This window comes from Sturnira hondurensis, unplaced genomic scaffold (genome assembly GCF_014824575.4).
Source record: "Sturnira hondurensis isolate 20B ecotype Veracruz unplaced genomic scaffold, ASM1482457v3 Scaffold0013299, whole genome shotgun sequence".
Classification (NCBI taxonomy): domain Eukaryota; kingdom Metazoa; phylum Chordata; class Mammalia; order Chiroptera; family Phyllostomidae; genus Sturnira; species Sturnira hondurensis.
In genome coordinates, this window is record NW_028085930.1 from 5,478,289 (window position 1) to 5,499,921 (window position 21,633).

The window sequence follows — 21,633 nt, forward strand, 5'->3', positions numbered from 1 at the left end:
CCAAATGAAACTTATTTTAGTGCTGTACCATTTCTTTTTCCAACTAGTAGGAAGTGTCAGACTTTCTATAATTCCTTAAACTAAATAGATACGTAAAAACAAATAAGCATATAAACAAACAAACAAACAAATAAGTGAGAAGTGTGACCAAAGCATCTCGGGACATGTGAGGCCTGGGAATGGGCCTGGGTACAGGAATTCTCCCCCTTCCCACATTCCCTTGCGCTCCTGATGCACGAACAGTGCTGGTAATGACCCATCCATTCAACTCCTTTTCCAGCAGAACCACTTCAGAGGAACAGAATGAACTCCAATTGGTAACATCCGTCTTTCTTTTTGAGTGTAGCATCTACTGGGCGGAGGGTTGGTGGAGAGGATGGAGGGTTAGCTTAGGAGCCTTTGTTTCAGGATTCACGAGGTTGTACTCTCTCAAGTTGTCTGTGACAGTTACATGGTTTGGGGTTTGTGTCACATACGATATTGTGACTTGCATCAGCAGCATCTAGGACTCCACAGGGAGAAGGCTGTGGAGTTGCAGCCCCCAGCAAAATCTTTTAAAGTGTAGACAGAGTAGCGGTGAGCCCAAGAGGAATGTGGGCCAGGGAGTTCATTACAAAGAGCAAATACTCACCTTGATTTTTTTTTCTTAACTGAAGGTCAAGAGATGGCTTACTGCTACTGCATTATAATGACAATTCTAATATGTCATTGGTCAGATAAGTGGTTGTTAGGAAACCAGATTATTATTTTGAAAAGTGATAAAGAAAAGAAAGGAGTAAGGAATTTATTTTGCTTTTCCCATAAAAACTTTATTTGAGGGCAAAGGAGTAGTTGATGGAGATTTTTCCATGACAGATTTCCAACTAACGTGTACAAAGGAGTGAGGCAGTCAGCCTTCAAGATGGAACCCCATGACCCTGCCTGCTGGTATTCACACCCTCCCACGCTGTACCACTCGGCATCGACAATGATCGGCTCCTGGCCAATCCTGTTTCATCCATAACTACACTCAGCCCTCCTCACTCTGTCACCATACTGGGTACTTTGAAGTACATCCCAGAGATCACATCATTTTGCCCACCGATTAATCTTGACATCACCAAAAGAGAAAGAGATAGACATCACATGTCTACTGATGTGACACAATGAGAAGAACCCAACACTATGAAGTATTATTACTAAAAAAGAAAAAAATGAACCTGAATTTAATCAAGTTCCAACTACAAGTTTACAGAAAACACAGAGACTATGTAGGAAACTCTACATATAAGTCACCTGACTTGCTCAATAAACAAATGACCTGGAAGAGTGAAAAGGAGCATTCAGAGACCCCAGCGATCTGTGAACTGTATTCATCAGAGTTCTCCAGTGAACCAGAACCAAAAAGATACATGTAAGAGGAGATGTCTTACAAGCATTGTTTCACATGGTTACTGAGACGGCGAGGTCCCACAGTCTGTTTCTGAAAACTGGAGACCCGGAAGGCAGTGAGAGCCTGAAGGCCTGAGAATTTGGGGGCTGGTGGTGCAAGTCCTCGCCTGAGTGAAGGCCCTATAGCTGGAAGCAGCAATGTCTGAGGGCAGAAGATGCTTGTCTCGACCCAAGCAGAGAGAGCAAACTTGTCCATCTTTTTGTTCCATGCAGGCCCTCAGTGGACTGAACGGTGTCTGCTGTGAATTGGTGAGGGTGATCTCTACTCAGTCTACTGATTCAAATGTTATCTCTTCTGGAGACACCCTCACAGGTGCACTCCAAAATAACGTAGCCATCAGTGAGGTAAGAGAAAAACAAGTACAGTGTTGCCTGAAGAAACATTTTCGGGGGAGGCATTCAATCCACTACAGCATTCAAAGCCAATGTGGCTGGTGGTAGTCTGTGGGGAATGGTCCCCTCTCACTGTAGCCAAAGTCTGTACAGGAGAGATACCATGCTACAGCCTGAGCCCAGTCAAATTGGCAGCTAAAGAGCTAAGGAAAGCCCTCCTCCAAGTTTAGTTTAGCACCATACACTCCTTTGCTAATTCTAGCTCTGCTCCAATACTTGACTCTAACCCCCACGCTTCATGGGCAAGGCTGAAGGTAAGTGATCTTCAGAAGAAACACAGATAAACAGATACCCTTACCCTAATTCAAAGACATTTGCTCTCCGTGGCCTCTCCCACCCTCTCCTGGCAATCTCTTAGCTCATAACCACTGAGCCATCAGATTTAGGAGGACATTTTGGCATTTGGATGACTCTCCCATGCCCAGGTCAATGCAGAATAACACTGAATCCTCATTGACTAGGAGAGGAAGGGAAGCACCACCTCCCTGGGGCTCTTATTTGTAGTTGAAACCATGCTGGACCATCCCTTGTTCTCATTTGGGAGCAACCACCATTCCAGATCCTACGCTCACATGGCATGGTGAGATGGTCTGCAAAGAAGACTGTTGTTAATTTCTGTCTCTCTGAATGCGCCTGCTGCTCCTTACAAACAGGTATGGAATCTAATTCCCCTGCCGTGGCTGGCCTTTGTGAGGTGCTTGACCAGTCGAATGTGGTATTCTGGGACTTTGGAGGCTAAGTCACAAGGCTTTTGTACAATCCCCTTAAGCATTCATTTTTGGAATCCAGTTGTAATTGTGTGAGAAGTTCAAGTAGCACGGAGAGGCCAAATGTAGGCTCTGCGGTTTATAGGACTTGCTGAGCTCCCAGCCAACAGCTGCATCAATGGCTAGACACATGAGTGAATCATCCAGAATGTCTAGCCCAGTCGAGTCTTCAGCTGACTCCAGCCCTAGTTGTAAACTGACTGCAATAGCATGCAAGGCCCCAAGAAAGAACCATCCAGCTGAGCCCAGCCAATCCCTAGAACTGTGATCAACACAAATAAATTGTTATCTTAATCTACCATGTTTTGAGGCAGATTGTTACAAAGCAATATATATATATATATATATATATATATACACATACATACATACATATACATACATATATATATATTAAATGAGAGAAGATATTAAATGTATGATCAAGGAATAATAAAGACCTTGCCCTGGCTGGTGTACTTGCCCTGGCTGGTGTAGCTCAGTGGATTGAGCACGGGCCTGCAAAACAAAGGATCATGGTTTGATCCCCAGTCAGGGCACATGCCTGGGTTGCAGGCCAGTTCCCAGCAGGGGACACATGAGAGGCAACCATACATTGATATTTCTCTCCCTCTCTCCTTCCTTCCCCTCTCTCTAAAAATAAATAAATAAAAATATTTTTTTAAAAGAAATAATAAAGACCAAGTGCCACAGGATTTTGGAGGAAGGGGATATCACTCCTGGGTCAAGGAGGGTTTCCATCAAGAAAGTGGATTTTGAATGCTGGGTGGGCGTTGAAAGGTGGAGCATAGGGCGACTCTATCTGAAAGAAGTCACAAGCACAGCAACAGCAGATGGAGAAAAGGAAGGGTAGATAAGAACTGCTAGTAGAATTTGTTGAAAACACCCATCTTTCAAGATCCAGTGCAAGAGTGCCCCCTACCAGGCACAGGTTGCCACTGCCTGCTCCTCTCTTCCATTTGCCTATTTCCTGCCCGACCTAAAGTGATTTTCCACTTTTGTCATAGTACCAGGACTCCTTCAGCCACTTTTTTTCTTTCATGTCCCTGTGATAGTTTGGGTAAAGGTAAGTGTCTATAACAAAGAGTTCTAAAAATACAGTGGCTTAAATTACACAGATGTATATATTTTCTCTCCCATATAACAGTTGTGAGATGAGAACTGCTCCTCAAGGTCATTCAAGGACCCAAGTCCTTCTGAGTCATTGCTCTGCTGTCCCTTTGGGCAACGTCATTAACTGCATGATAGAAACTTGGTCACCATCAGATGCAGGCTCTAGCCAATCTGGAAGATGGAAGAGAAGTGAAGGAGGCCAGCCTGGGGTCCTGGACCTGAAAGCGGCACACATCACTTGCAGCACACACCTTTGTCAAGAACTTGGCCCCAGGGCCTCACCGAAGCCCGAGGGAGCTGGGGAAATGTGGTCCAGGTGGACAGTAATTCTCATAGGACAGTAATTCTCTTACTAGGGAAGTGGAGGGTTAGGGGCAGGCAGTGGCAATCTGTACTCATTTTCTCCTGAGTCTGGGAGCTTCTTGGGGGCAGGGACCACATTTTCCTCATCTCTGATCCCCAAAAACTGAGTTTGATTCCTGACACAGAATAGTGTTCGAGCCATGCCTGCTGAGTGGATGAAGCTGTTGCAGTGGTCTAGGCTGGGTGTCATAAAGGTGTAAGCCAGTGCTGGGACCTGAGAAAGGAGAAAGAGAACAGATGTGGAAGAATTTAATAGGGAAAAATGCACGGGGCTTGATGAATCTTGCCAAAAGAGAGAGCTTTTAATGTTATGATCTTTTGTCATCTAAGTTGACAGCTCTTTGGCACAAGTTTAAAGAACTTGAACTGAATACCTCACTTAACAGAAATGTATTGAACACATTCCAAAGTTTCCAAATTACTTTAGGAAAAGGCATGCCTTGAGCTGGAAGACTTTCAGGGTTCTTGTTCAATACTTGCCTCTGCTACCGTTAACAGGTTAGAGCGCCTAACCGCACATCTGGGCTTTCACCTGGCGGCCGTTCTACACCACCGACCACACCTTCCTGCTCCAACAACACCTTGCTGGAGTGCTAACAACTCCCGCCACTTCCATAAAGGGAAGTGTGTGCTTATTTGCTGCTGTCCAGGCACCATTTGCTCTCTAGAAATTGGGCTCTTTGGCTAAGCACAGCTCAGACATGGCATCTTTCAATGTCAGCACAGGCTTTGGAATCACTACAGACCGAGTCTGAATTCTGGCTCTGCCATTTACTACCTATTTTGGTTGAGTCACTCAACTTGCGTAAATCCCAAGTTCCTTCACCTGTGAAGTAGGAGTTGTAATGGGGCGCCATCACTTAGTGTATGAGGATTTAATGAGGTCTGAGTGGAAAGCACTTGGCCTTGGCCTTTAGTAAGTATCCAATAACAATAGCTCTTAAACTGCTATGGTAACTAGGTTGTCAGGCCTCTGTGCCTCTTGAGTCAAAGAATATTAACAAGTGCAACAGAAATAATAACCAGTCATGGCCATTCACAAAACTCAAGTGTGTACTTTGGAACCTCAGTCATTTCTCGAACTGGCCTTAATTTCTGACCTTGTGGTTCTGTCCTGGCTTCTGGAGGACAATTTGATCCTGGTGCATAGAGTCCCACCCCATGACGTCTCAGCCAAATTTGGGGTGATTCTCAAATTGGCGCTCGGAGCTCTGTTTCTACTCCCTCTGCTCCTCCCCCGTCTGGCATAGTCTGGTCATCAGCATAGACAGCAGGCAGCCTGGTCATCGGCATAGACAGCATGCAGAAAGAGAAAAGGGTCTTTTTTTGGTCTCCTATTCTTCTGGGACCCATGTTGTTGTCAGCTACTGATGTCCTGTGGTTTGTGGTGCTCTCTAAGAGATGACAGTGTGGCCCCTCTGGTCAGTGGCACATTCTATTCCATCTCAAGGAGCCCAGTCTCATCCTTCCCTCATTTCTAAGGAACAGGCCTGTCCTCCCCTTATCTCCTGGGGCAGGCCAAGCTCATTCCCCAACCAGGCCATCTTGCCACCCACTGCCAGCTGACTTGTGGCTCTGTCTGAGCTCACAGAAGACCCCCAAGCCCCACTTGAGCCTGTGAGAAACTGGAGGCCACTCATGTCTAAGTGCACCATGCCACCAGCCCTCTTGCTTCCCCTTCTCAGAAGGTACAAGATGCATCTGAGTGACTGCAGCTGGGAAGCTGAGCCCATAACCCATCAGTCTTCCTTTCTCTTAGATACCCCTGTCCCTCCCAGAGCAATGCTTTCTCCCTTTCTCCTCACATCAGAACTAAGGACGAGGGGCAGGAGTTATTCTTTCCCTAGTGTTCTGTCTCCTCTTTCTCCCTCCTCCCCCAGTACAAAGCCCTTTTTTATGTAGGAGGAAGGGATACACACACACACACACACACACACACACGGTAGAAACCAGTTCTCCGAGTTTGTGCATACTTTCCAGACTGTTTTGTCTGCTATCCACCGGAGAACAGAAAGTCTTTGAAATGATAAGCTAACCAGTCTGCCACTCTTGTTAGCAGGCTTTGTGTGGTGGTTGAGGGGAGCAAACATGCTATTTGATGTCTCAGCTGTTATTATGCTGCAAACTGAGACTTCGTGTTTGATCCTGTCTCATGAGGTACATGGCTTTTTACTAAGTTGATGTAGTTGGAAAGAGGTCTACCAGGCTGCTCAATTACTGCAATGAGCAGAACCCCTTGACTGTATACAAGCTGACTCCTCTATACCCCTATACCTCCTCTATTCCCCATTCCAACCCTTTAATTTAATTTTTATCAAAGCTATGGGTATATGTAGTTTCAAAAGTCAAACCATTCTCTAAAACGTTAGAAAAGCAGAGGTCTTCTAGCCCCCTTCCATGTCCTCCACTCCTAGTCTCACTTTAGCTGATTATTTTGATATTTTCTTCTGCCGGTATATTGCTAAAGACTGGGATTATATTGTTACTTCTTCGCTTTTAGGCACTATTCACTGATTTCCAGGTGTGAGAGATGAAGCTGGAGCTCTTTTGAAAGACTCCCATACATACCAACTTCCCCTTCGTCCATCAAGAATTAGGATTGACACCATTTTGGCAAGGTCATCATTAGTCACAGAGGAGCGCTATCATATGTTTTAATCGCCTTTCACTTCTCTCTCATAACTTTTTGTGTTCCGTGGAGTTCATTCATAATTGCTCCTTTCCCCTTTGCTCGTTTTCTATGTATTTATCTCTAAATCGTTGCCCCCTTCTTGGAGGCTGCCCCTGGGCCCTTCCGCCGAACCACCTGGGCTGTTGCTCTCCTGCCTGAGGCTCAGTTGTCGTCCATATTAATCATCTTATCGTTTCCATCTTCTACCTCTATATTTTCATTCTATCTTGGGGGATATTTCTTTAACTTTTTATTTCAACTTTTATATTAGCTTTCAAATTTTTATTGTCATAGTTTTTTTCTCAAAGTGCTCTTTGTTTTTTGATCTTTTTTTTTTAAAAAAGCAACCTGTTCTTATTTCATGAATTCTATATTATATCTAATTTCTCTAGGAACATTATTATTATCATCTATTTTAAATATTTTTTCTAGTCTTGGTATTGTCTATTTATACAGATTTCTTTTTTTCCTGTTTATTTTGATCTTTGCCTTTCACGGTGAAGAATAACCCCAAATACCTAGTGATCTTCGATGTCTGTAGCCTTTCCTTTCATAATTAGGAATGAGGCTAAAAATCTGATTCTTCACTGGGAACCTTTACCTACAGTAATAAAGGTGAAAGGGAGACCAAGTGTCAGTATCTTCAGATATTTTTTTTCGGGACCAATCAGGTTTCCTGGAGAAAAATCTTCTAGTCTCCCACCTGGCTGTCGGAATCCTGGGAGTAAGACACAGGAAGAAAGCTGAAAGTAAAGGGTGGGGATTTCTTCTCTACTTGGTGTGCAGACTTTTACTTTACCCTCCCATTTTTAGTGTGGTATGTTGGCTCTCATCAGTGCCCGATGTCCTCTAGCCCAAAGAGCTCTGTGGTTTCCTTTCCAGATGGTAAACTTTTAGCTTTGTGCCTTGCTTGGGCAGAACACCTGGGGATCTATACGCCTCTCAAAGAGAGAATCGGTCCTCCCATTCTTGGCCCTTCCTGCATTCCCCTTTCAGAGAGACTGGTGCCTCAATCCCTGATTTAGGTTTTAGCTAAGTCAGTTACCACTGTTCTTCTGCCTTCGGCTTCCAAAATATAAAGACTCTTGTCTTTATTCCTATTTTCCATCTGGCCTTACACCCTTAAAAAAGTCCCTTTCCTGGCGTTTTCGTAGGTGTCAGGGGAATTGAAGAGGTGAAAGCTGTGTTCAATCTCCCATCTTTAAACACAAGAGTCTCACTCTGTTTTAGCTCCTCCTGGTTCCACTCAGGAACCATCTAAACTAGGCACCATGATGTATCCTCTACGACCTTGCTCCTTTTTCCTTCCACTGCTCTGGAAGGTTAGTGTTAACATTGCTGTCATTCTGTCTCCATCATAATGGCACCACTAATCACCTGGTCCAAGTTCAAACACTTGGGATTCATCCTCCCCACAATCTCAATTTATCATCAACCCTACTGATCCTATCCCATACATATCCATTAAATCAGGTTCCTTATTTCCATCCCCATTGCCCTGTTATCCTCTCTCACCTGGTTTACTGGGGAAGTCATGCTGCCTGCTTTCCCAGCCTCTGGTCTTACCTTTTCACTTCTAGTCTATCCTCTAAATATTCACGAAAATGATCCAATAACATGTTTGCCTGCCTGCCGCGTCTCTCCCTACACATATTTAAGCAATAATTCCAATTGTGGCAGAGAGGGAGGAAAGCTAATATTTAACATCAGAACAGACTGCAGCTGCATCTTCCCTTCGGGCATGCATTCCTCCTGAGCACAAGGCTCTTTGTTTGACAAAACACCTGTGCGGATGTGGCAGGTGAACAGTTGAGAATATAAAACAAACAGATAGTTAAACTCCTCTGCTGAGGATAGAAACCAGAATTGCAGGGTTAAAGGGCATCCTGAAAGGGAAGAGAGTAAAGCCTTGGGAGGTGGGAACCAGATATCCTCTCAGGATCTCAGTGGGCAGTGGTAAGAACGGGACTGTGCTGTTGAGATTAGAGGAGCCTAATCCATCCTGTCAAGATTTGGATGGGTCTATGCTGGTCTAGAACCCCTCCCATTCTGCCCTCAACCCCATTGCCCTTTACCCTACGTTTTTAATAAAGTTTATCACATAAATGCTGCAAGGAGGAAGCTCTGCACAGACAACTAAGAACACAGGTGGAGGGTGGTGCCCCTGGTGTCCCTGGGAATTCTGGGTAGGATGAAACTGGAGCCTGCAGATCCCAGGAACAAAGGGGCTTTGTGTTTTGGGGGGTGGGTTATGTGTAAACCTATTGGAAGCAAAGGTGGAGTTTCAAATCAATTATATATAAATTTCAAAGTGTTAAATAAAAAGATAACTCACAGAATGGGAGAATATATTTGCTGATACATCTGATAAGGGGTTAATATCCAAAATTTATAATGTACTTATAAAACTCAACACCAAAAAAACCAAACAACCCAATTAAAAAATGGGCAAAGGACCTGAATAGATACTTCTCCAACGAGGATGTACAGATGGCCAATAGACTTATGAAAAGATGCTCAATGTGACTAATCATCAGAGAAATGCAAATAAAAACCTAAATGCAATACTATCTCACACCTGTCAAAATGGCTATCATCAATAAATCAACAAACATCACGTGCTGGTGAGGATGTGGAGAAAGGGGAACATTTTGCACTGTTGGTAGGAATGCAGACTGGTGCAGCCACAGTGGAAAGCAGTATGGACATACCTGAAAAAATTAAAAATGGATCTGCCTTTTGATCCAGCAATCCCACTTCTGGGAATATATCCAGTGAACCCAAAACATTAATTCAAAGAACATAAGCACCCCTATGTTCATTGCAGTGTTATTTATGATTGCTAAGATGTGGAAGCAGCCCAAGTGTCCATCAATAGATGAATGGATAAAACAAGATGGAATATTTACACGATGGAATTCTACTTAGCTGTAAAGAAGGAGAAAATTTTACCCTTTGCAATAGTATGGATAGACCTGGAGAACATTATGTTAAGTGAAATAAGCCAATCAGAGAAAGACAAATACCATATGATTTCATTCATTTGTGGAATCTAACAAACAAACTGAAGTAACAAGCAAAACAGATAGACTTATCGATGGAGAACATATGACAGCTAGTCGGGGGTGGGGTGGGGTTAAGGGGTGGAGGGATTGAGCAAAAAGGAAAAAGGACTCATGGACATGGACAACAGGGTGGTGATTGTTGGGGGTGGGGGAATAAGGGGACTAAATGATAATAGAAAAAATATAATAAAGATTAAATTTTTTAAAAGAGATTCTCAAAATTTTAGGTGATTTTTATTTATATTCAAATCACAAATATGAAGCTATTAGAGATCTGTATTGTGATGAAATATTAGAACAGTGAAGAAATTTTTTCAAAAAATGTATAAAAAGAAAAAACCCAAAGTGTTGCCATTTCTCCTCTGTGTAGTATCATCGCCATGGCAATAACGTCGCAACTGCGTTTCCTATGGGCCAGGCAACAGGTTGGTTGCTTTGCATGCACCATCTCTTGTCCTCCTCTCTGGATCCCAGAGAGGGGATTGGTTGCTAAATTGGTGTTAGTTCGATTTACAACTAAGAACCTATAACTTGCCTGGGGTCACAGAGTTGGAGGGGCTTAGGGAGTCTGGGTCTCAGCCTTGCTCTGTCTCTCTGCTATTCAGCGCTCTTTTCTGTCTCTTGGATTAACTCTCAGCTACTCCTAGTGGCCCCAACTTTCTAACTGTGGTCAGACTCAGTCTCAAGTATGAATAAAAATTATCCACCCTAGCCCTGGCTGGTGTAGCTCAGTGGACTGAGCGTGGGTCTGTGAACTAAACAACCGCAGTTCGATTCCCAGTCAGGGCACATGCCTGGGTTGCAGGCCAGTTCCCAGCAGGGGACTCACGAGAGACAACCATACATTGATATTTCTCTCCCTCTCTCCTTCCCTTCCCCTCTAAAGATAAATAAATAAAATCTTTAAAAAAATTATTCACCCTGTTTTGCACACTGAATGAGGTTACTCCGAGGAAGCACTGTGACCCTGTCCAGGGGCCCAGTAGACCAGGACATTCCTTTCACTCAATGTCCTTTTCACTCCAATGTTCCACTGCACCAGTGTCCTGAATCTGGTCTGTAGAACTGGTGATGCCAATAAGTGTGCCCCGAGAAAAATGTCCTGTGATTAAATAAGTGTGGGAACTATTGAATTAAGTAAGGTTTAAGAGGACTTTAAACAATCTTCAATATGTTCACGTGCATTTGATTCTCCACAGCCAGGCGTTGGTGTGCCATGTCTCCTGAGCTTACTGGATAAACTGTTCCATAGAAGAACACTTTTTTAAAAATAGGGTTATTGATTTTAGAGAGAGAGGAAAGAGAGAAGGGGTGGGGACAGAGAGACATCCCTGTGAGAGAGAAACAGTGATTGGGTGCCTCCCACACGCTCCCCAATGTGGGGATTGAACCCGCAACCTAGGTATGTGCCCTGTTTGGGAACCGAACTGGCAACATCTTGGTGTATGGGACCATGCTCCAAACAACCAAGCCACACTGGCCAAGGCTGTGGAACAACACTTAACTTCTTACCAAGCTGCTATATCACGGAATAGAGTGTAGGGACTGACTTCCTTTGCAGAAAAGCACTGAGGAAATGCAGACATTAAGCAGGGGTTTTAGGTAATGCAAACTGACCACCTGTAAAGATGATATTTTCGACTGGAAGAATGAGGACCCCTAGAGTTCTGCAGGGTCTCATATATTTTCACTGACAGAACGGGGTGGAGACAGATGCTGAGGAGAAGGGATATATTTTGAGTAAAAAGAGGAACTCCACAGACTTTGATAAAAAGAACGGAATCTAGCAGAAGGAATCTGAGGAGAACGAAGCCAGACGTAAAAATAGCATATACCTAACATGTAAGGACAACTCCACAGTATTTAAATTGCAAGGATGACATATACCTTTAGTTTTTCCAGATAAAACCTGGCTCTGAGGACCACTCCTAATGGTTGGCAAGAAGTCTCCTACCAGTGGTTTTCTGGAACCTTTCCCATTCCCTTGCGTCATGGCAGAATCCCAGGCTTATCCAGCCCAGAGCCCTGGGGAAAGGTAGGCCTCTGGTCAGGATAGCACTGGAAGGCTCACCAGTCTAACTCCTGCTATGAGGATTTGGACTTCGGCTCAGACCAGCGCTGTTGCTCCAGGCACAACTCTGAAATGGCCCTCCCAGGGCCTTCGTTACAGACGGGGCTTAGTTATAGGGGCCCCTAGGGCCACCAGGACCACCCCTCCAGGTCCACAGACATTTAGCCTCCTCACCGAACCTGAAACCCTTCCCCTTCGCAGCCTCCCCGAGGTTTTCTTGGCAGTTATATATATCTATCTCACTCCTTCCCTGGAAGTCCTAACCTAGTCCCCAGCCCCAATCCTAATCCATCCAGTTTAATTCCTTAACCAAGCTCCTGAGAATACTGGTCTGTTGACTCTCTCCTGGGGGTGGGGAGAGTCAGGCTGACCATAGCATTTAAGGATATCATGAGTTAAAGATCCTCTTGAACAGGCAAAAAACAGTGTCTTTTCTTTCTTTGGCTGATGAATTCATAGCAGGCGCCATAACAGTACCATTGAAAAAGGATGATGTTTTTCCGAGAATGCATTGTATCACAAATATGCTGTTCATGTGTTATGGTTATATTCGTAGTAAAATAAAGGAAAGGGTTAGAGACAGTTTCAGTAAAACATTGAAGCCCAGGAAGGTAAACTCAGTCTAGTGAAATCCTAGTTCCAGTGGAACTGCCCCCGCAACGCCCCAACTCCCCAACGCCCCACCTTTGCCATCTGGGGCTGGGAAAACCGCGGAGTGATTCTGACACTTAAATGAAAACGACACCCTGTGCAGTGGCACTGATGCCTGGAGTGCTGGGTGGCCGCGCGCAGGAGTCCACATGCCGCAAACACATGCTGCTCAGCACCAACGACCATGCGTAACAATGACGAGCCACGCAGAGTGAAAAGGAAAAGAATAGGACGGCTGGCTCCAGTAGCTTTATGTATTAACTGGGGCCCCGTTGTTTGGTCAAACCCCAGTCTAGGCGCTGCTGTGAACGTGCTTTTTAGATGTGGCTAACATTTAAATCAGTAGAATGGGAATAAAGCGGATTATCTTCCATCACGTGAGTGGGCCCTCTCTAATCAGTTGGATGAAGGCTTTAAGAGCAAAGATTGAGGTTCCCTGAGGAAAAGGAATTTGGTCTCCAGACTGCAGCATAGAAATTCTTCCTGCATGTCTAGCTTGCGGATTTTGGACTCAAGACTAAGGCATCAACTTTTCCCTGAATTTCCAGCCTGCCAGCCTGTTGTACAAATTTTAAACTTGCCAGCTCCCGCAACAATATAAGCCCATTCCTTCGGATCATTCTCCTCCTTCTCCCTCTCTCTCTCCCTCTAACTCCTATTGGTTCTGAAGAACCCTTACTAAAATACAGTTGGTTACAACTACTAAGAGCGGAATATTCCATAAATACAATAAATAGTGTTTGAAACAAATGTCTCCCCATATGGAAAAAATAATATCATGTCATATACCATATATAACTATAAATTCCAGCTGGACTGAGGAGCTCATTTTGTAAAAGAGAGAAGTACAGAAGCATTAGCAAAATATAAACATTGTTAATTGTGGAGTCCTACTTAAGCAAGACTGCAAATCCAGAAACCATAAGAAAAACACTGGAAGATTTATCTAAAATAAAAATCTAAACTTTATATTGAGCAAAGGACATCATAACCAAAGTTAAAAGAAAAGAGATATAATCAAAGAAATTATGTACAAATCAATAAGACACAAGCAACTCACTAGAAAAGTAGTCAAAAATTGTGGGCAGGCACTTCACGAAGTAAATCGAATGGGCAATAAATATTTATGAGAAGATGCTCCACCTCACTAGTGAGGGAAATGCAGATTGAACAACGACTAACTTTTCTTTCCCCAGACTGTCAAAAGCGAAATGAAAAACACTGATGTACTATATTACCTTGTGTCTCTCATTTGTGCCATTGGTGGTAGTGTATATAGGTGAAGTCCTTCAAAGGACAACTAAGGGGAATCTGTCAATATGAAAAGGTACCTCCCTTTGACTCAGCAATTCCACTTCTGAGAATCCCCCCTTCGGAAGAGCTACACGTGTGCACAAAGGAGCACGTGCAAGAATGTGCAGTCTGTCACCAGAACTGTGAAGTCCGTGCCACTTGACTCCTTCACAATGCAACGGGTTAATATATTCCTGGTGAAGGGAGGAGTTCTCAAAAGTAAACTAGCCCTTGGCTGGTGTGGCTCAGGAGGCTGAGTGCCAGCCCGAGAACCAAAAGACTGCCAGTTCAATTCCCAGTCAGGGCACATGCCTGGGTTGTGGGCCGTGTTCCCCAGTTGCACGCATGTGAGAGGCAACCGATGGATGCATTTCTCACACATTGATATTCCTCTCCCCCTCTTTCTCCCTCCCTTCCCCTCTGTCTCTAAAAAGTAAAAAAAAAAAAAGTAAAAACCAACCAGCCAACCAGTAAACTGACCTACAGTACACAGAGTACTATAGGGCACTATAGGGGATCCCCAACTGGTCCTGGCAAAGGAAGGGGCAGTTCCCAGAACTTAGAGCCACGCTTTTGTAGACCCCTTCCCCACCGAGTGACAGTCCAGGGTGGGGATTGTTCCCAGGGCTCCCTGAGCTGGGCGCCTATCCTTGTGGATGTGAGCTGGGACTCTAAGTGGGGCATCAGACACTCCATGCAGGGAACACCCCAGTCATTTTTATTATTGCAAAGGCTTCATTTGCCCCTCCCCACCAAGCCCTTCCAGCCACCCACCCTGCTGCATTTCAAGCTCAAGGCTGTCCTTTTTAAAGGAGTAATGAAACAAGTCAGGATGATGGTGTTTTCCAGTCCTTCTGAAATTTGACTCCTGGAGAAGCAGAGTAAGGTCAACCACAATGAAAAGCAAAACCATGAGTGGGGGCAGTGCATTGAGTATGGTGGTGATTGTGGCCTTCACTTCCTCTAGGCAGAGAAACCTCAGGAGGCTGAGGTCAGGGCTTCCCAGCATTTTCACGGTGAGGCTTATTGGGAAATGTCAAAAGTTGCCACCCACACCTTGGCTGGGGAGGGAGAGGGAACTCCTTCTCTAGGGATGGGAAGAGGGTTATGGGAAGAGCTTTGTGTCAGACCAGGAAAGACTGGGAACTGTTTTTTTTTTCCTCTGGTAGGTTAAAGTGTTGGGAAAGTTACAGTTTTAATCTTATTTAGAAGTTAACATTTAAGTATAGATTTGAAGAGGTGAGAGATGAAGCCTGTGGGTGTCAGAAGGAAGAGCATTCCAGGTTCAGGGAAGGTGCAAAGGCCCTGAGGTAGGATTGCATCTGCTGTGTTAGAAATACAGCAAGGAAACTATTATGGTTGGAGCTAAGTGAGTACGGGGAAGATAGAAGGAGATAAGATCAGAAAGGAAGAGAAAAAGGTGGAGGGTGAGCACTGCCTTGATATCTTTTTAAAAAATAGTTGGTGACTTATTAAATACCTTGATATCTTTGTAAGGACTTTACCTTTTATTCTAGATGAGTTGGGGAGCCATTGGCAATCTAAAAGCCAGGGAGTGACATGATCTGGCAGACATTTGATAGGATGGCTCTGGGTGCTGTGTTGAGAGCAGACTACAAGAGTAAGGGCAAAGCAGAAAGGCCAGTGAGAGACAACCGCAATTGCCAAAAAGAGAGATGGTAGAGCTGAGTCTTTCTTGACGGAGTGGCCAGCATCACCTGGAGGTCCCAAGATATTCTTTGGGGGACAAGGACTTCTTAGAACAAATGATAAAATGTGCATATCAGTCCTCTGTGCATTGCTAACAGAAGTCTCTACTTACGTTAGTCTGGAGTAGGGCCTAGGAATCTGCATTTCTATAAGGTTTCAAGTGAGAGCCCTGATGGTCTGGGAACCCCAGTCTGAGAATCACTAACTTTTTCTTCATAGCACTGATGATAATGTGCAATAAATATTTGTTTATAGTACATCCTCAAGGAAGCACCTTGCTCATCTCTGTGTCCCTGTGCCAAGCATGCTGCCTAGTACGAAGAATATACTGAGTTTGGCTTTGGGCCAGGTGTGGTGCTATATTGAATGAAATTCCTTAGGATCCCTGGCTTGAACGGTTTGGAGGTTATTGGTGATGAAACTTTCTGGAAAGTGATCACTAGAGGGAAGGGATTGATTATAATAGCAATAACACTGGGTGTGTGACTGACAGGAAGTCCAGAATCTGCCTAGGTGTTTTACTCACATTTTCTCCGATTAAATTTTTTATTTATTTTTTATTTATTTATCTTTTTAGAGGGGAAGGGAAGGAGAGAGGAAAGACACATCAATGTATGGTTGCTTCTCGTGCATCCCCTGCAAGGGAACTGGCCCCTGCGGGAAACTGGCCTGCAACCCAGGCATGTGCCCTGACTGGGAATCGAACCGCGATCATCTGGTTCGCAGGCCCGCGCTCAATCCACTGAGCTACACCAGCCAGGGCTTTTCCGATTAAATTTTATAAAAGCCCTGTGAGTCAGGCATCCATCACCCTGACTTTATGATTGAGAAAACCAAGGCTCGGAGAGTTTAAGTAATTTTCCCAAGGTCGCCCCATTAACAAGTACCAGAACCCAGCCAGGCCTGACTGACAGCTCTGCTATGTTTGTATCACCGACTGCCTCAGGAAGCCACTGATAAGAGGATATTGCTTTGAAGACAGGAGCTTCCTTACTTGGGGACTGTGAACCATTTTCAAAAATTCAGACAATATACCATCCTTTTAAAAAAAAGTCTCCTCTCTGAATTGGGAGCCCTGTTCACACAGCGCACTGCCCACCCCCAAGACTGTTCTGATGGAGCTCGTCCCCTAATAGGGACCAGTGCCTGCTCCAACGTAAGTATTTTTGCCGACCTGTGTGGTTTTGATCAGTCTCTGGTGGAGCACTTTCCCTCAGCCTCACGCTCTGCCCAGCCTCCTCCTGCCTAACGATGGGTGCAGTACTGTGCTGGGGGGCTGAAGCTTGATAAGCGGAGGCCAGCCGATCTCTAAACGGAACCCTTCCCTCTCACCCCAGAAGGAGAAAATCAAGTTCCAGGACTTCCGGCCTGATCAGCCTCTCTCTTCCCTGAGCCTCCCCAGAGGATAAAAATAGCAGCCTCCCAGGGCCTCGCTGAGGTGGAGCAACTGCGCCTGGGAGCTGCCTGATCCAGGAGCAGCTGCTACCCTGGCCGTAGGCCACTGGAGGCCTGGGGTCAGGCCCAGGAATTGCCCACGGGGGCGAGGTGGCCCGGGATGGGCATGCCTCACGGACAGACGGGGCACCTGGAGCAAATTTGACCGCGATAGTGGGTGATCATTTAAATACACCAAGATCCTCATCAGGCCTTGCTGGGCTGCCTCTAAAAAAAGACTATGTACCCGTGATTCTTGACCTCTGTGGGAGATAGGGACTCCCTACAACGAATGATGAGATGTGCATACCACTTCTGGGGTGCACAGGCATACACAGCACACACAGGCATACACAGCACACACATCAACACACACAGCACACAGGAGACACAGATGTACAGGCACAAGTACACACTCAGACACAGACACACATTTGCACACAATGTTACATTCTTGGGAGAGGGGGCTATCAAAGCCTGGTGTGGACCACGGTTTTACGACCCCAGATGCAGTTTGATAATAAGAATGCAGAACAACTATAAAACAATAAAAATTTGTAACGTTTAACAATAGGTTAGTAAAGTTTGCTAAGGTCTTTTTGAAGAGCTTAAATGTTTAAAGTATATATGCATGACAACACAGAAAGGTTAATGTTGACTTCAATTGGTGGGGTACAAGGTGATTTTGATTTTTCCCCATTTTTTCACTGAGCAAAAACGCAAGTTTCTCTGGGCCGCCTCCAGGTATTTCCTTGGGTCTGGGGAGTCCACTCAACTGCAGGCTCGGCCCGGGCCTGTCTGCCCACACTCCCCGGCGTGGTAAGGGTGTTACAGACAACAGACAAACATCAGGCTGGTGACAACGTAGGGGCGGGGGAAGACTCCTTTAGAGAGTGATCTGCGATCCCTTCTCCAGCGATTGCACTTTACAATCAAAGCGCCCCGCGCCAAGGCTGGCCCGCACCGAGCCGGCGATGCATGCGCGCTCGCTCTCGGGACGGCGGCGACGCGCACGGGCGCGCCCCCGCGGCCAGCCCCCTGTAGTGGACGATGCCGCCGAGAAGACGGCGGCGGCGGCGGCGCGCTCCGGCAGTCTAAAGCAGCGGCCGGCTGCCACGGGCCGGCGGCGAGATGAGCTGGGCGGCCGCCCCCGGCTCGGAGCTGTGAGGGGCTCGGGGCCGGGGGTGGGCGGCGGTGGCGCCGCTGCGGGCGGCCAACGGTCTCTCCTGGCGGCGGCGGCGGCGGTGGCCATGCGCGGGACGGCGCAGCTGGGGCCGCCGCGCCGGGGCCGCCTCCTGGGGGCCCGCGGCCTGAGGGCCCCGCCGCCGCCGCTGCTGCTCCTGCTCGCGCTGGTGCCCCTGCTGCCCGCGCCCGGCGCCGCCGCCGCTCCGGCCCCGCGGCCCCCGGCGTTGTTGCCCGCGGCCGCGGGGCCCAGCGTGAGCCTCTACCTGAGCGAGGACGAGGTGCGCCGGCTCATCGGTGAGTGGGGCCGACCGCGCTGGGGCGGGTAGGTCGGCCCGGGCCCCCGGCTGCTTCCGGCCGTGGACGGCCCAGTCCTCGGGCATTGATCCGTGGGTCGGTCCCCGCCTTGTTCCCCGGGGATCCCCATCCCGTGGGATCCCCATCCCGTGGGATCCCCATGCAGTCCCAGCACCGGGACGGGATGCCCCGGGGCCCCGGCCTGTGCCTGCGGAGCTGCGTGGGAGGTGTGGTCCCTGCGTAGCCCCCGCCCCTGGTCAGCCTTCTGGCTTCTGCCCTACGCCCTCGCTCCTCTGCCACGGAGAGACTTGGGGACCCCTCGGCTGCCGCGAAAGACCCGGGATCCACCCCATTCCATCCTTCGCATAACCTCCTCAGCCCTTCACCATATTTTCTAGAGTCAAACGCCCTTACAACTTTTCTTCACTGCCGCACCAAGTTTCTTTGACCTTCTAATGCGTGTCACTTTAGGGCCCTGGATTTTGGATACCTCGAAATCCGCGTTTTATGTTGACTGAATCTGTAAACCCTTAGCGGTGGTTTTGATGTCCCAGGAGAGGCTACACTGCTGACTGAGCTCATACTCTTCGGTTATCACGCTTAAAAAAAAAAGAGAGAGAGAGACAGGTTATAAGGACATTTCATTACATGGTCGCGGCAGTCTCCAAATCTTGGTATTGATAAGCATGCTTTTAAATAGTGAATGAATCTTCAGGTAGCCCACACCTTGTAGCTTCTTCGGTACCTTTTTGGTTCATGTGTGGGATGTGTTGGAGTGTGGACTGACCCTGTATTCTGGGCCACTGTCCTACTTTGAATACCTTGTAGGGAAAGGAGAACTTAGCTTTGGGTCAATTGGTTCTGTTCTACTTAATTAGCTTTGTCATTTGGGAATGAATTTAAAACATAATGGTTTTCTCGTGTTGGGACTTTTCAGATTCTGGAAATGACCCCTTAGGGGAAGGTGTGATAGAAATGGTCCAAATGGGAAGTCTTTCAGTAGTGGCACGTACCTGGTCATTTACTTCTTTTGTGTATTATGGCAGTCCCTTTATGTCATCTCAGGTTTGTGGTGCATCTGAGTGAGTTGAAAAAATTAATCTCTTAAGCATCAATTATTGGTCAGTTTTATTTTTTGTAAGTTAAAGACTTCCTTGAGGTGTTTTGAGGAATTGCTTTTAGCAGACTGTTTAGACATTGTTACATGCATGGGTTTGCAGTCTTTGACCGAAGAAGAATGCTGTGTTTTGTAATGTCTTGCATTCTTAACCCTCTTTTTCTTCTAGCTGAATCAGCTGAACCTAGTTTACCTGAATTAAAACCGCAAATTGGGTTAGTACTTGGATCATAAAACTAGGGTTTAGGAAAAATAATGAATGCTTACAGATCGACTCATCATATTAATTTTAAAAAAATTTAATGTATTATTCATGGTTTTGTAAAGTTTATTTCACTGTTATTAAAAGCATGTATATAATTTGTGACTTTGTTTACATGTAAGGAACCAGTCTGGTTGGGGGTAGGGGACAGGGGGCAACCAGAGGCTGACACGGATGGAGTGCCTGTCATATACCTGCGCCTACTTGTGTTATACACATCATTTCCTCTACTTCTCTTGTGACCTGATTAGGTAGGTATCATTATTCCCATTTTACAAATGAGTAAAGTAAGGCTTTAAGTAGCTTGTTCAAGGTCACACAATTTTATATAATCTTTTTAAAAAATCGAACATAGGCCCTGGCTGGTGTAGCTCAGTGGATTGAGCGCGGGCCTGCGAACCACACGATCGCGGTTCGATTCCCAGTCGAACATGCCTGGGCACATGCCTGGGTTGTAGTCCAGTTCCCTGCAGGCCAACTCCCAGCAGGGGACGAACGGGGGGCAACCATGCATTGATGTTTCTCTCCCTCTCTCCTTCCCCTCTAAAGATAAATAAATAAATAAAATCTTAAAAAAAAATCGAACATAGTATTGACATAGGCCACAAAGTTTTATGGAATTAAATGACGATAATAGTTTATACAATAGAAGTCTGATTATGGCATGGTGGAAAATAAAATGATTGCTAATTAATACTTGAAATGATATTTTTGTTACCTGTTGATGAGCAGGAATGAGCTATTGGGAGCAGAGAGGGAGGATGCCTTGCTCATCAGACTGGTCCACCTCTGAGGCAAGAGGGACCTCCAGCAGTATTTTCTCCAATGCAGAGAGAGTTAACCTGTTACAGTGGGTTTCTTGATTATCCATCCTGCCAGATCCAGGTCCTCTCCTTCCATTCCCTTCCCACGTCCCTAATACTTTCTACCTTTAAAGTGTTCCTTGGCTGCAGAAGAGTGAGTGGGTAGGACTGAGGTGTATACCAGGCCTCCTGAGTTCTTAGAATGTAGTTTCCCACAGAAACTCTTAATGGTATTTAAGTCTACTTGAAATACTTCTTTATACCATATTTTTATGTCTTTGTGGGTAAATGCGTTCTGAAAGCTAAGTTGGGAAACTAACTATCACTTTATAATATTTCTATGACAATGAGTTTGGAATACCAAGTAAGACACATACATAAAATTGATAGTGGCAACTTTATAAATCAAACGAATTTCCCTTGATATGAGAATAAATTGCTATAATCAATTAATACATACACACAATTTATAAAATATCAAATAGTGCTAAAAGGCTCAAAATGAAAAACAACGATCTCCAGCCTTTGGCCTTTTAATACTCCGGGCTCTACTTTCCAGGAGAAGTTACTGTGTTAACCTGGCTGGCATAGCTCAGTGGATTGAGCGCGGGCCTGCGAACCACACGATCGAGGTTCGATTCCCAGTCAGGGCACATGCCTGGGTTGCAGGCCAGTTCCTGGCAGGGAACACCTGAGAAGCAACCATACATTGATACCTCCCTTTCTCCTCCCCTTCCCTTCTAAAGATAAATAATAAATAAAATATTTTTAAAAAGTTACTGTGTTAAACTAGTTCTGCTTATTTTTCCTGGTTTTTACTTTCATATTTCTGAATCAGTGTGTAGTGAGCATTTGACTTCCTGGTGTCATAACCGAGTACTTGCCTTCTTCTGTTCCCCAGGCCCCCCCAATAACGTTGTATAACAATTTTTGGTAAAACCAGTAGTCAGTATTTACATTATTGTATATATATTTGTTACTTCTGAATGAAATAGTGACCCATGATTATT

General features: G+C 45.7%; 1 protein-coding gene across 2 annotated transcripts in view; it reads left to right on the forward strand.

The window, feature by feature from the left end:
• Nucleotides 1-17,994: 17,994 nt before the first annotated feature.
• Nucleotides 17,995-21,633, forward strand: part of RYK (receptor like tyrosine kinase) — a 95,901-nt gene continuing 92,262 nt past the window's right edge. The window contains exon 1 of one of the 2 annotated variants that reach the window (XM_037061252.1): nucleotides 17,995-18,441. In XM_037061252.1, the coding sequence (XP_036917147.1) occupies nucleotides 18,213-18,441 (229 nt within the window). In that variant the 5' untranslated portion in view covers nucleotides 17,995-18,212. The remainder of the gene's footprint in view (nucleotides 18,442-21,633) is intronic. The other variant, XM_037061251.1, reaches the window with a different exon arrangement.